At 40.6% G+C, this 14,002-nt stretch overlaps 1 protein-coding gene and 1 pseudogene across 1 annotated transcript; both read right to left on the reverse strand.

Moving 5' to 3' along the window:
• Nucleotides 1–70: 70 nt before the first annotated feature.
• LOC112939023 (uncharacterized) lies at nt 71–3,145 on the reverse strand (annotated as a pseudogene).
• A 7,661-nt stretch (nt 3,146–10,806) lies between these two features.
• On the reverse strand, nt 10,807–13,185 carry LOC107276120 (bisdemethoxycurcumin synthase-like). Its single transcript, XM_015783453.3, has 2 exons — nt 12,990–13,185; nt 10,807–11,961 (listed from the first exon to the last, which is right to left on the reverse strand). The coding sequence occupies exons 1-2, from the start codon at nt 13,183–13,185 to the stop codon at nt 10,979–10,981; spliced, it is 1,179 nt and encodes a 392-aa protein (XP_015638939.1). The 3' UTR covers nt 10,807–10,978.
• Nucleotides 13,186–14,002: the final 817 nt, after the last annotated feature.

Here is a 14,002-nt window from a genome sequence, read left to right on the forward strand (position 1 = left end):
TAATGTAACGGCAGGCATTTTACTGGAACTATTTAGATAGTATAAAGGCAAGTCATTCAGCTAGAATGCATGCATATATGTACTATGTTCTATAGCATTGGTAGCAGATGCAGTAGCATCTTGGATCATACAATGCTAAGGAAGGTAGGTAAGGCAATACTTATATACAATGATAATCATGACAAAAAGCCATGAACAAAAGATCTTGGTTCTTTAGTCCTAGGTAATTTCACAACTGCCATCTGTCTTCTAGCTGGGACATAGCTTTGTACATATATATAAGCAAAAGTCTTGAGATGGATTGCACGTCGACAACTCATTCACTGTGTAGATGAAATTAAGAGTTGTGAGATTAGGAAATGCCTTTAAATTGCTAATTAGTTATGTGTAGATAGGTGAGTTTATGTTTGAGGAGTAACCTGTCATTGCCTTTTTGCTGGGCACCATCCTTGAACAATTTCTTAGCAACCGGAGGTGTTGTTGTAGGTGTAGGCATTCCTCTGTTTATTGAAATGATGTGTTAGTTACAATGGAAGAAAGCTTTATTATTGGAATGCACCTAGGAGTGATCAAAGCACCTTTTTTGGCTTGGGTATCTGTAGGGAATGATGGGGTTGCTTGTTTGGCTTCTTCGGCAGTTTGTCCCTTTCCCTTGTAAAAGAAGTGGTGGTTAAGTCTTAATGAATGAGCTGAAAGGAAAGAGATATAGTAGTACCTTATTTTCAGTAGTATCAGGCAGGACAACAATTGAAGATTTATCATGTGAGGTGTTTTCTTCAGCTTTTGTGTCAGTTTTGGGCTTGCAAAATTAGGAAAGAAGTGAGAGTGGATGTAATTCAGTATGAGTGACAACAAGTTTAAGGGTGGCTATAAAGTGGTTACCTTATCATCAGTTTTAGGTTTGGTCCTGCTAGACTGCATGCGAGACACTGAGACAACAATGTTTTTCTTGGTAGGTGTTGAAGAATTTGATTTGCTAGTTGGGGTGCCCTGTGTTCCTTGAGTGATAGTGAACTTGGTTGGTGTTGAGATGGTTTGTCTTGGTTGAATGGGCTGCTGTGATTCATTGCTTGTTTCACTTGGTGTTGGTGCTATTTGGACAGAGCTGCTTGAGCTTACTGAGACAGTAGCTGATGTCACTTGTGAAGCATCTGGGGACATAAGGAGTAGTGGCTGGTTTGAAGCACCAGAGGATATAATGCTATTAACTTGTAGGCACTCTTGACTCATCATGACAGTATCCCGCGTAAAGCTAACATTCCATGCAAAATTGCTGCCAATAAGTGACGTGATTTCACTTGGAATGTATTCACTGTTTGGTGGATTTTCTTCAATGAGAGATTCTATTGGCCTGCGTAGTAGGCGTTGTGCGATCCTTCCGAAAAGGATAAATGTAGCATTAGCATCATCATCGCCGGCAATTAATACTACTTTGTACCTACATGAAAAATGGATATGGCTATAGCAATGTGTGGATGATAATTGCTAAAGATGTAAGAAGACAGAGCGTGTTCTATTATGAACCTTGGATCTGGTATTCCGATGTTAGAACAGCTGGAGCATCTGTAGCTAGAGCCATATGGTTCTGAAGTTTTATAGCATATTCGACATGAATTGTACCATCAAGAATATTCATTGCATATCCTTCTGACAGTCACATTTACTATAAAACATGTTCCCTGCATAAGAGGACAGTGAAAATATCATATTGGTAATTTTATTATCAAAAAGTGGATAGATATAGTTAAGATGTGTTTTAGAGATAGTGTCAACCTTGTGTTTGTGAGGGTAGATATTAAGGATTTCTGCAATACTCTTTTCTTCTGGTACATCTTGGTTGTATCCTGTAGCAGGCTCATCAACCCACTTGATTGGCTGAAAGTTTGTGCTAAAGCTACATAGAAGAATTGCATCTTAGATTAATGGATACTGTGAAAACCTTGAAGAATACAGTGGTGCACATAGATTGTAAGAATAACTGTAAGTAAATTAAATTACCTCTCGTTTAATTCTGCTACTTTAGGAATATTTAGATTAATATACCATTTGCATGGTGAGCTTCCAGTTAGTGTAAGGCCTATATATGTGGAGGAAAATATTAGATATTGTTAGTTACATGCAGTCAATACTACAGTAATTGAAAGTTTAGAAAGAAATGTACCTAATCCTCTGTAATCTTTCATAAGTGTTCCAACAAACACAACAACTTGAGCTTGAGTTTGACTAGCATTGTATATCTCATCAACATCAAAAGAGGTTGCTCTTTCTCCCCAGAGTGTGACAGGAAGAGTCGAATTGCTAGTTTTGTGGATTTGGAGGGGAAAAAGTGATTTAATTGTAATTGGAAGAGATGAAATATGTGAGATAGTTTGTGTGAATGCTAGCGAAAAAGATTAAGTAAATAATAAAAATGTAAATATTTAGCTGTACTAAACTAACCTTGCATCGCGGATCTGTAATGTCCTTTTTAAGCTCTCAGCGTTTCTGGACTTAGGACGTATAGTAGTGACTGCACCAACTTCAGTGATCACACCCATAATGTCTGTTTGCATTGCATAAAAATTTAATAAAATGATATGGCATTGCAAAATATGCATATAACAATAGTTGTAACACAATAAAAGTATGTTATTACTAACGTAGAATGAATTCTTCTCGACAAGGGAAGGAACATCTTCGAATGGTGTCAGTGAAAATGTAATACCAGTGAAATGAGGAGGGACATTAATGTGTTCTTCAAGTGTTGTCCATTTACTGAAGAGGATCATTAGGTTGTTTGCAACTGGCCTGTATGTTCTGTTTGCAGCCTTAACAGTGAATGAGTCAATGTAGTAAACCTTTTCTTCCTTTAAGGAGAGGTTTCATATTTTTTGTTATAGGGGGATAAATTTGGGCATGTATGCTAGTCCCCTGCAGATTATAAATACAAATCATGTTATCAAGAGAATTATTGGTATAGTAAGGCAAATATAGAAAATGGATTTGGCAGGTAAATTATTACCATTTCATCGAGTAAGACAAGATCAGTGTGGAAAATTTTTGTATCATCGTTGAGATCAGCAAAGTTCCATAGCCTGGAGACCCTTGCAAGGATTCTTTTGTTTGAATCTCCAAATGATAACTGTGAAATCAGTACATGCGCCATATGGAATCTGCAATAAGCAGAAAATACTTTTAGTATAGACAAAACAATAATGCTATATATGTACAAGAAAATATTACTAAGAAGAACAATACATATAACTGCAGCGGACAAATCGTATACTATGTATATAGTATATGGTATATGTGAAGGAGGTATATTTATTCCAAAATATATGTACAAAATTGTTTCTTTTTTAGGGTAAAAGAGGTTAAGTATGGAGCGGCAAAGCCTGCAACAGAAAGCTATTTCCATATTACATTATAGATGTTCCTGATATTAAATTAAGCATAGCTGCAATCTTGTAGAAGGGTCTATATGGATTTAAAGTACGCACACATAGGAACAATAAAAAAAACTACGATGATATGAATCCAAGCTTACTATCGTCAATAAAATAACTAAACTATATTGAACAACATGCGTGAGTAATATAGTGATGGTCTGTATGATCAGCATAATTTAAATCGTTGAATACAACCTAAAAGCAACTTAAATGGTAGATCATCCTAATTTTCTGTGCACTACCATTGAGTGAAAACTATAATCATGCACTACAAAATCATATAGTCAGTAGCTACAGGCTCGTGCGTAGTTTCAATGAGATCAGTCGTTGCACCCAAAAAAAAAATACTGGCTGCAACTCAACTGGGACAACAATGGATGGAACAAGTAGTTCTATGGCTGCAAGCAACCTATCATCATAATGAAATTCCCAAAGAAAAGAAGGGGTTGGAAGCATGAGCTGTCGTACATCAATATTCAGTAGGGAAATATGAGAGACATCTATGGCTAACTACAAAGGAAGAAAGATGACCATGGAAAGTTGGAAACAGAAGCTTTGACCACATATCTAACGACGAAATACTGAGGAGAAGGTAAGAATATGTATATATAAGAAGGCGACATACTATCATCGCAAGATAAAGTCGAGAAGAAAGCTATGCACACCCATCGACTTACAGATAGTAAAAGGAATTGTTATAACAATTGGTCGTTATAACAGTTGTGACCATTGTAACTTGTAACGTCTCTCTTTTCCTACTAATACCCAAAATTATAGGGGGAAGGAGGGATCACTTTCACTATATGCACACAGCACAGAACCATCTAATTATATAAAAAAATGACAAAGCTAGGGAGGAATTGCAGTTGCACACACATAAACTTACAGGGGCACACATATACCATATAATATCATGCAAAGAATTAAACTACCAGAGAAAAATAGGAATGCATAAAAACAAAGAAGAAGAAAATACCTTCAGCACAAAGGGAGACCGAATTGACAGGGAGGGGAAAAAGCAGGGAAATCAGAGCAATATCAACTCCTAATTAAACAATAAACTGAAACACCAAGCTTCGCAGCAAGGAAAGAGAGCCAACACTGTCGTGCGCAAATAAACAACCAGAGCTGCATGGTACAAACATCATGGTTAGACACTAACAAGTTTAAATCTAACGCATAACAGTAGAAGAACTCCTCAGAGAAATGCCAGACTGAACAGAAGGATGAACTGAAATTACCTGCCAAGTATTTCCAGCAGCTCTTGCACATCTGACTAAAAATAATTAAGAACCTTTGAAGCTCCGATGCAACCCATGCAGATCTTCTCCCCTAACAAAATAGGAAAGATTAAAACAAATCAATAAGCAATTAAGATTGAACACCATTGAAAGGAAGAGCAGCAATGAATCTTAATTTTTGAGGATTTTACTTTAAAAAAATATGCTCCAATAGACTTCCAAGTCTCCACTGCTAGCATGGAGCCTCATCTCGTCGGCCCTCTCTTCCACGTCCACTGGGCCTGCGCCGATCTGGACCCGCCTTTTTCCCTAACATCACTCTAGCCTCCTGATCCGCCTCGTCTCTTGATTTTCGCCGTCGCCTGGGCTGCTACTACCTTCGTCTGCAGGCCTTCACCCCGCCGCCGAGGGGACGGCGCCTCCTCGCCGTCGGCCGGGGAACGCGCCTTCTTCTCGTCGCTACTGGTCGAGACCCACCGCATATAGGCGTCACCATCAAATCGACTCCGCCGCCAGCAACCATGTCCCCTTCTCTGCCTCACTCCTAGTGGCAAGCACTTCAGGCCAGACACCTCGAGCGAACAGGTCTCCTGCCGTCCTGCCTCATTGGTTCCTATGCTATAAGATCTTTTCTTTCTCTGTTTATCTGGTAAGAATAAGGAGGAAGAGAGGGTCTAGCAGCCTAGCACGGTGAGAACTGAGAAGGGGTTGACCTGTTTGTGTGGTTATGCTAGCTTGGAACCTGCTATGCGTTGGACATATATCAAAGTATTGCTACTGTATCAGCTTTTTTTCTTGCTCAGAGAGCGTTAAGGGGGTGTTTGGGAAATAGGGACTAAATTTAGTCCCTCTCACAAAAGTATAAGTCCCTATGGTAGGGACTTATGTTTTTGTGAGAGGGACTAAAGTTTAGCCCCACTTTAGTCCCTCCAACCAAACACCACCTAAGTCACCCATGGTCTCATGGACCTCTACACGTCAACAATATCGTCGGCACGCAGCAGGACAAATAAGCTGATTTCTATTGGTAGCTTTACATCGGACTCACTTTTTTGTTATAGGGATTTAATCTTACCTAATCTCTTGGAGGAATAAAAAATTTTACACATTAAATTTCATTTAGAATTCCCAAGATCAGTTTTTTTTGGATGGAATTTAGCAAAACTTTTGGTGATGCATCGAACCAACTTTTACCTTGCCATGATGGATGGACGATTGAGTAGAGGCAAAATGGATAGAGCTTTGGCACGAAATAAACGAAGAACAGAAAATGTGAAGAAACCGACGAGACTGGAAAAGCGAAAGGGAAGGAAAAAATGAAAAGAAAGCAACAATTTTCTAGAGTGCCGTGGAGCAAGGGAAAAAAATTAATTCAGACCCTACAAATTTACACCCACCAATAAGCAACAAGCACCTAAGCGTCCAATGGCAGACCGGCCCACCAATCAGCCAAACAGCTGTGTCTACTCAACTGTAGCACCGAATAAAATCGATAACGTAAACTGTAGCATATATCATCCCTAGACCAACACTAATGGACTAGAACAAAGTTCGGGCCCACAATACACAGACGAAGGATGTATAGGCAATGTCCACCGTATAGGAACGATATGACCGAATAGACCAGGAGTAATCTAGCCAATAGCATCTTGCATACTCTTGCAGTAGTGGAGTGGGTGCACAGTGCTCCCACTACAGACGTGGTCTTCAAAGCACCCATTAAAATCCACCCATAAACAAAAAAAAATGTTGTCACACAAGGACAAGGGAACGACATGGACATATTCTCACTATGTGCATCAAACACTGGCTGGCTGTACACAGCAACAGCGAGAGCGAGCCATACACCACGCCCACCCAAAAACAAAGCAACAACTTATTAGCTGCTTGTGTTTTTGGTCACCTGCTTGCGTGCTCTTTCGTCAACCATTCGCTTGCCATGGTGGGCCTTGTTGAGTATGTCTGCCATTGGTCCATTGCACTGCCCGTATCGATGATTGCCAGAGCCACACGATGATGATCGAACGGCGTATGAACCAAGCAACCACATGACTCGAAACCCAGCCAAAATCCAGTGCCGGATGACGTGTCGGCACCCAGCGAGGGCCACGCCAGGGCAAAAGCCATTTCGAGCCGCAAATCCCAGCTGGTTTGAAGTATTTAAATACTCCTATTCATCAATATTGTATTAACATTATTAAAATTTCATAATTTTTAACAAATTTTTGTTGTTTACCACGATGCAAGGTAAAACTGAAAATTTTTGTTCAGCATTTCTTGCGATATTCCATCTTCTTGTTATACAGTTCTTCTTTCACTACTAGAGAAACCATCTTTCGTGAGTTGGGCAAAAACCACAATAGTCTCGGATGAACAAAAACCGGGACTAAAAGCCATTTTTAGTCCCGGGTTATAAGTTCAAAGGTATTTTTAATCTTCATCTTTAGTCCCGGTTCATTCATTGTCAGGACGTGTCAGGCCCCCCCCCAATATCTTTAGTCCTGGTTGGTGTCAACAACCGGGACTAAAGATTAAAAAAATCGTGTGCGGGCTAGAGAAAACAAAAGGCGCGCATGAGAGGGGGAGAGAGAAAAATTTCAGAGATTCCCTCCTCCTCTCATCCTTATCTTCTTCTATCTCTTTCTCTCCCTCACATCCTCTATCTTTTCCTCCCCTCCTCCCCTTCCCGGCTTCCCCTTTCCCTCTACCCTAACATCGGCAGCGGGCGGGCAGCCGGTGGCGGTGGCGGTGCGCGGCGCCCGGCACCGGAGCCGGGGGTGGCGGCGGGCGTGGCGGCGTGGCCGCGCGGGGGCCCTGCCATTGCGGAGGGCGGCCAGCGGCAGCGTAGCCTGCGCCATGCATGCGGCGGTCGAGGCAGAGGCGGACGTGGAACACTCCCGCGTCGTCGGAGTTCTGGATGAGCTCCCGCAGCACGGTGGTGCCCTCTGGGTAGTTGGCAAGCGCGGCCGTCGTGGAGTAGAAAAAGTAGAAGAACAGTGGATGATTTTTAGATGTTTTTTTTGAATGATTTTGTGATGTAAATTTGTGGATGATTTTGTGATGTTTTTGTAAATGTGGATGATTTTGTTATTGAATTTGTGGATGATTTTATGAATGAGGACGGTTTGAAATCAATATTAAAGTAGAAAAAAAAAACCTTTAGTCCCAGGTATTTGAACCGGGACTAAAGACAGCGATCTTTAGTCCCGGATTCGTAGCCCCGGTTTGCTACCCAGGACTAAAGGGGTTACAAACCGGGGTTACAAATGCTTTCTCTGGCGGTGTTTATTTTCGATAATGATATTGCTATTTTGTGGTCACTAAACTTGGTAGCTGAACACTATCAGCCAGTTCGTTTGTGCACGTTCTGTGATATATATTATTTATAAATTTTGCATTATTTGCTAGTAATTATCATGACATATTAATAATATTGTATGTATCTAATATGCTTAACTAGTTTTTAAGAATCTTAACTAATCATTTGTTGTTTCCAGGGTTGGCTTCTTAGGAATTAGAGTGACGAATCCTATATACTTATATAGTTCTTCCACACTAAGTATAGTTAATGCTATTTCTCTCTTCTCCCATTAAGTCATATCACCCCAATTATTTCTAGCATTTGGATGATAGATCTATGATCTAAATTGTCTCGTCTTTCATCTCTCATAAAAACATGCAATCTCAATTATTTTTAGGCTCAAAATTGTATCAAATTGTTTTAGTTTTGATAATAAAAATATATTTTATTTGTACATATTATGTAACTTAATTTTCCGCAGCAACGCGGCGTGGTATTCATCTAGTGAACTATTAAGACTGCCCACAGATATAATGCCAAAACAAAACTGAATCTGCAAGGAATAGATATCATCAGAGATAATTTGCCAGCATTTTTCGAGGAACATCCCATTGAAACCATCAGGCCCATGATCTCTATCTCAAGGCATTGAATTGATGATTTCGAGCATTTCATCATAGAAGCCAGGTAGAGAGTCCCTCCTAAGGTGTAAATAACTCCTGCAAATTGATAATGATTTGATTTTGCTTAATCATTTGATTTTGCTTTGAGGTGCCCATTTTATTTTTAAAAGTGCTAAGAAAGCAAGTGCTTTGTCTGCATGTGAGGAAATCACAATCCCATCATGGAGATGAAGGTGAGAAATCTTGTTACTTCTATATCTTTTTGTGGTAGCAGCATGAATTTTTTTTATTATCGTCTCCAAATTTCACCCATATGATACTACACCTTTTTTTTTTCCAAAATGTACTTCTATAGTGTAGTAGCTTTAGGATGTGTTCTCTCAGGATTAGCCAGAAGTTCCATTTTGAATGGAAAGTGGTTTTTGTTCTTTTAGATTGTCCAACATTACAATGGAATTGTTTGAATTTGAGATTAGAACATTGAGATGTGAAAGTCTTTTGCTCCAAATTTCCAAGCGAGTACATAGGTTCAAGACGCACGGGTGCATAATACCTTACTTCTGTGTGTGGACTATGGATGTTGAAGGGAATCACAAAGTGATGCGGGAAAAGAAGAAGTGTGAGGAGAAGTTACTTGATCACTGGATGTTTGGCTAATCTAATTTAGATGAGAGTGTGAACCCTTTTCTCTATGGCACGGATCCTCATTTTACACATGAAGGGGAGTCCACAATGCCATTGCATGCATGTACGAGTGGGGCCTACTCCTCTAAACTTAATATGCTTAGTCTTGTAGTAGTCCCTCCAAGCCAGCTGACCAGATGTGAAAGCCATGCCTACCAACTAACAAGTGGAGAGATGAATCAAAAGTCTTCGTTCCAATTGTCCACGGGCTACCCATAAGCGACCGTAGCCAACAGGGGTGGAACTTGGGGATGGTTGCTGTGGACGCGCCATGTCGCACGCCTTGTGTTCTCCGGGGTAACGTGGGCATGCAAGGGGTTGCATGTGCTACCACGTCTCCCAAGTTGTGTATGAGTTCACCTCACAATTAATGTAAAGTGGTGGTTTAAATGTGAGCATCAGACCCGAGCAGCTGTCCTTAATGGGGTGAACCTCTTCATTGATTGAACGGAGCGTCCTCGGGCCCTGAGGGATTAAAAGCTTGTAACCGGTTGGCTGCCGTGTGTCGGGTCACCCCGTGTCCATAGGGTGGGCAAGTCCTTGGGGCACCCCTACACACTCAGGCACGGTGCCATTGCCGAAAGTAGATTTCGTTGGTATATTGGACGAGCTTCTTGAAGATATCGATAAAGAAGGAGTTCATGATAGGCATGACTTTAGACGAGACACTGGTACACACCAATGCCCGCTTATATACTTTGAAGTCTCCATATTCTTCTTGAAACCTTGAAGGTGTAGATCTTGTAGTGCTTGGTGGGGCCCACAGCGCCATGAGCACCTAGGGGGAAAGGGAACCCTTGTTTCCACTTCTCCGACAGGTGGAGCTGGGCCAACAATTTGGTAAAAAGTGGCTATAGGGAAATGTATAAATAATCTGATCATTCTTGGTGCATGGACTATATGGAAGCATTGAAACGATTGCGTTCAACGAGGCTGCCCCAAGCAATTTGGCTTGACTAGTTCTTGTGAGTGAGAAGGCCCTCCTATAGAGTTTAGGCGAGGCCAAGGGGACTTTCATTGATAATCGATCCCAATTAAGAAGGCTCATGATTCAGGTTGTTGGGAGAACCTTGGTGAGGCACTTTGTTCTTCTTTTGCTCGTGTTTTGTTTTTTCTCCTTTTGTGTTTTCGGATTCTTTGTATTTGCATCTTACGCCTCCGGTCTTCCATTAATACAATGATACACAACTCTCATGCATATTCTAGAAGAAAAATAATCTTAATTAGGAAATATTAAGTTGATATTGATTGCCTCTTTTTATCTTATTTTTCAACAGTTTTTCACATGCAAAATACCATTTTCTTACCGTGCGGACTTCATCTTATTCAAGTATTTTCTTTAAAAATGCATCTCAATTGATCAAACCTCGGGCTGAAGAAAACCGTATAAGCAATATGGTGTTTTAATTATACATAGGGTATTACAAATTTTGTTACAAATCCAAAAAACTTAACAATCAGAGGGCATATGAAAGCAATAAAGAGTTTACTTACAACATGTACTAGAGTTGAGTAGTTGACAGCTCAAATATCTTCACAAACATTAGAAAGGAACTCCACAACATCAATACATCACCGCTAGGACATAATCCCACTTAAGCATGAACAATTGATTTACTGTCATGCATTAATTAGTTACCATACACTGTAATAAAATACCGGAGAAGCATAAGATTGTGGCCATTAATTTTCATCAAGACTTCATGAGAGTGGGTTACGCAACACCATTGCCTCTATTGTGATACCTGGTCCAAAGGCTAGCATTACTCCCCACTCAGGTTGTTGATGCTCATCTCCTTCCTTCTCCCGACGACAACGCAACTCATCAAGAACAAACGCGATCGTCGTGCCACTCATATTCCCGTACTCGCTAAGCACATGGCGGCTTGCCGCAAGCTTTGCTGGTTGCAGCTGAAGCTCACCTTCTATGTTGTCAAGGATTGCACGGCCACCAGGGTGCACCGCCCAGAAGAGGTCATTCCAATTAGGATCCATGTTTCCAACCGATCGGAATGTGTTGAGCAAGCATTGTCGGATGTTGTCCTTGATTAGCGTCGGCACCTGGATAGAGAGGTGGAAATCTATGCCATTGCTGGTGGTCTGCATGCCAAGTGCATGCTCAGTACCTGGTATCGTTGTTTGCGAGGCAAGGACCATCTCAAACAGCGGGCGTTCTCCATCGACCAATGGGTCAGCGCCGACAATGATTGCTCCGGCACCATCCCCAAATAGTCCATGGCCGACGATTTTGCTTTCATCTGGGTTTGAGAAGCATATCAGCGTCAGCTCGGCGCAGGCTATGAGAACGCGTGCATCGCGGTTGTTCTCGGCAAGCTCCTTGGCAAGTTGGAGGGCCCTACCGCCTCCAGAGCAACCGTGGAGGCTGAGGATGGTGCGAGAGACAGAAGGGTTGAGCCCGAGTAGTGATGCCAGCTTGAGGTCAGCGCTAGGAGCACTGCACCCGGAGTAGGTGCTGAAGATGAGGTGGGTAATATCAATGGCAGGACGGCCCCACTCGGCGATGGCCTTCCGTGCGGCGGACTCAGCGAGCTTTGGGATCTCAGTGGTGACGATGTCTACACGAGTTTCAAGGGAGGGCATGTGTTTGTCGATGATCTCCGGGTGCTCACGGATGAGCTTTTCATCAAGGTGGATGTAGCGTTTCTCTATTCCTGACCTGTGACCTGAAATGGAAAAGGAAGCACCCACATCTCTTACAATTAGTACATAGCACTCTGAGGTTATAAGAATGATAGGACATATTTCAATTAAGTTGCCGAATAAATACAAAAAAAATATGAGATTTTGCAAGCATTTTCCATAACAAGACAAAAAATTGGTTTATATATGTCCTATATTTAGGAAGATGAACATGTGTTTAATTTTCTGAAAGATTGGATTAGCACATCATATGTTTTGTTCAAACATGATCTTATGATTTTCTCGTAACGTGGGGACATAACTCTATCCACTAAGACTCAATTCCTGGTGCCAACATATAGACATGTGAGTGCTATTTTTCTATACAAATTTATTAAGATCCATGGATTTGTTACTATGACTACTCTGTAGATCTCTTGTATTTTTGTTAAAAGCGTAGACTGTTGAAATCTATATGAGTACAGAGGCATGGGTGCGAGATGGTAGTCTGATGAGCAGGAGAGACAGTATATGACACACTATCATATTTAACGAGGTATTAGTGGTGGATCCAGGATTTCTGAGATGGGATGCAAAACTTTAGTGTTATGATTGAAGATAACAGATAAAGTGAAAAAAATATACTAGCAAAACAGTACATAAATAGCTAGTACAAATACAATGACATAAATAACGTAGAAATTCAAGTGGAGCAGATCAATAGTCATGGATGACCTTAAGTGGGCCTCGTATTGAGCATACTGCGTACATATGCCAAGTATATACTGTGTGTATAGTAGATTTTTTTCCAAAATTTTGGGATGCAACGTCACCCCGTGCATCCACATTGCATCAGACACACGAGGTATATAAAATTTGACTGAACTCCAACATCATTATACTCTTCTTTCTACATAGTATAAATATTTGTATGGTTTATAATGAACTATGGCAGGAGTGTCCTGAAAATTTAAGCGCTTGCATAACTTATTCTCATCAGAGTTTATGAAAAAATAACTAGTGAAAATGATGATCAGTGCAACGATCAAAGTGGAAGGATCGATCTGCTTACATATTCTCTTCATTTTGTCCTTCAGCTCAGTAAGATGCTCGCTCTCGGTTAGACCGAAGTAGTAGTCGGTAAACCCATCTTGATAGACGATATTTGTGGGGTTTGCAGTGCCGATGGCGAGGACCGCAGCAGGGCCTTCCGCGTGCTGTGTGCACGGGCGGCTGTCAACAACAGCGGCAGTAGCTGTTCCAGGCATGGCTGATGGAACTGGAAGAACGTGTGCTTTTGCAACTAGTTGAAGGAGATGGCTGTATGATGTGTTTATGGATGGATATTCTAGCTTCTGGCTGTGTGGCTTTATACTAGTTTTTCGACAACCTGGCGCAAGCTAGCCCCCAACTATGTTTGCATTAGTAAATGACTTAAAAGAATATTTAAAAAAAATCAAAACATGCTCCATATAATATCATATAACTTACAAGCAGAATATCATGCTTAAATCTGAACAAAATCACATTTGATCATAAAATTAAATTTTTGTATGACTTGTCCAAATCGTTTTTGGAGAAATATATATTTTAGTGCAGGTACTAATTTTGTAATTCTGAACTGGCCTCGACCCATTTCTAGTTTGCGTTGTAGAGTTTACAGAAAATGTGAAGATTGCTAACATATATATCTATCTTACAGTCAAAATGCTCCTGGTATTGTTCCTGGTCATTTGAATTATAGAGTTTACATAAATGTGTAGGAATGCCAACATATCTACCCATCTTATGGTCAAAATGCTGTTGGTATTGTTGTTCCTGGTCCTTTGCTTCTGGAGCAGACACTCAAAAGTTCACTGAAAATAATTCAATATATGCATTTACATTATATATGTGTATGCTTAATTGGGTCTAATATTTTATTCTCAGTCTTTTTTCTCAGAATCTACTTCTGACATTATTTTGTTCTGTTCTATTGAATTTTATCAGTATTTGTTGAGTGAATATCTAGTCTTGAAGTCCCGTGTCTGTTACTGGCGTTGCTTTACCGAAACATATTAATGTCTTACTTGAATATTGATCTTT

The sequence above is a fragment of the Oryza sativa genome, chromosome 5 (assembly GCF_034140825.1).
Source record: "Oryza sativa Japonica Group chromosome 5, ASM3414082v1".
In the NCBI taxonomy this organism is placed as follows: Eukaryota; Viridiplantae; Streptophyta; class Magnoliopsida; order Poales; family Poaceae; genus Oryza; species Oryza sativa.

What these genes read in the sequence shown, in the direction of transcription:
- LOC107276120 (XM_015783453.3), bottom strand. Translation starts at nt 13,185, where the DNA reads ATGCCTGGAACAGCTACTGCCGCTGTTGTTGACAGCCGCCCGTGCACA. An exon ending in GGACAAAATGAAGAGAATAT is followed by an intron (nt 11,962 to 12,989) that starts GTAAGCAGATCG and finishes TTTCCATTTCAG; the next exon opens with GTCACAGGTCAGGAATAGAG.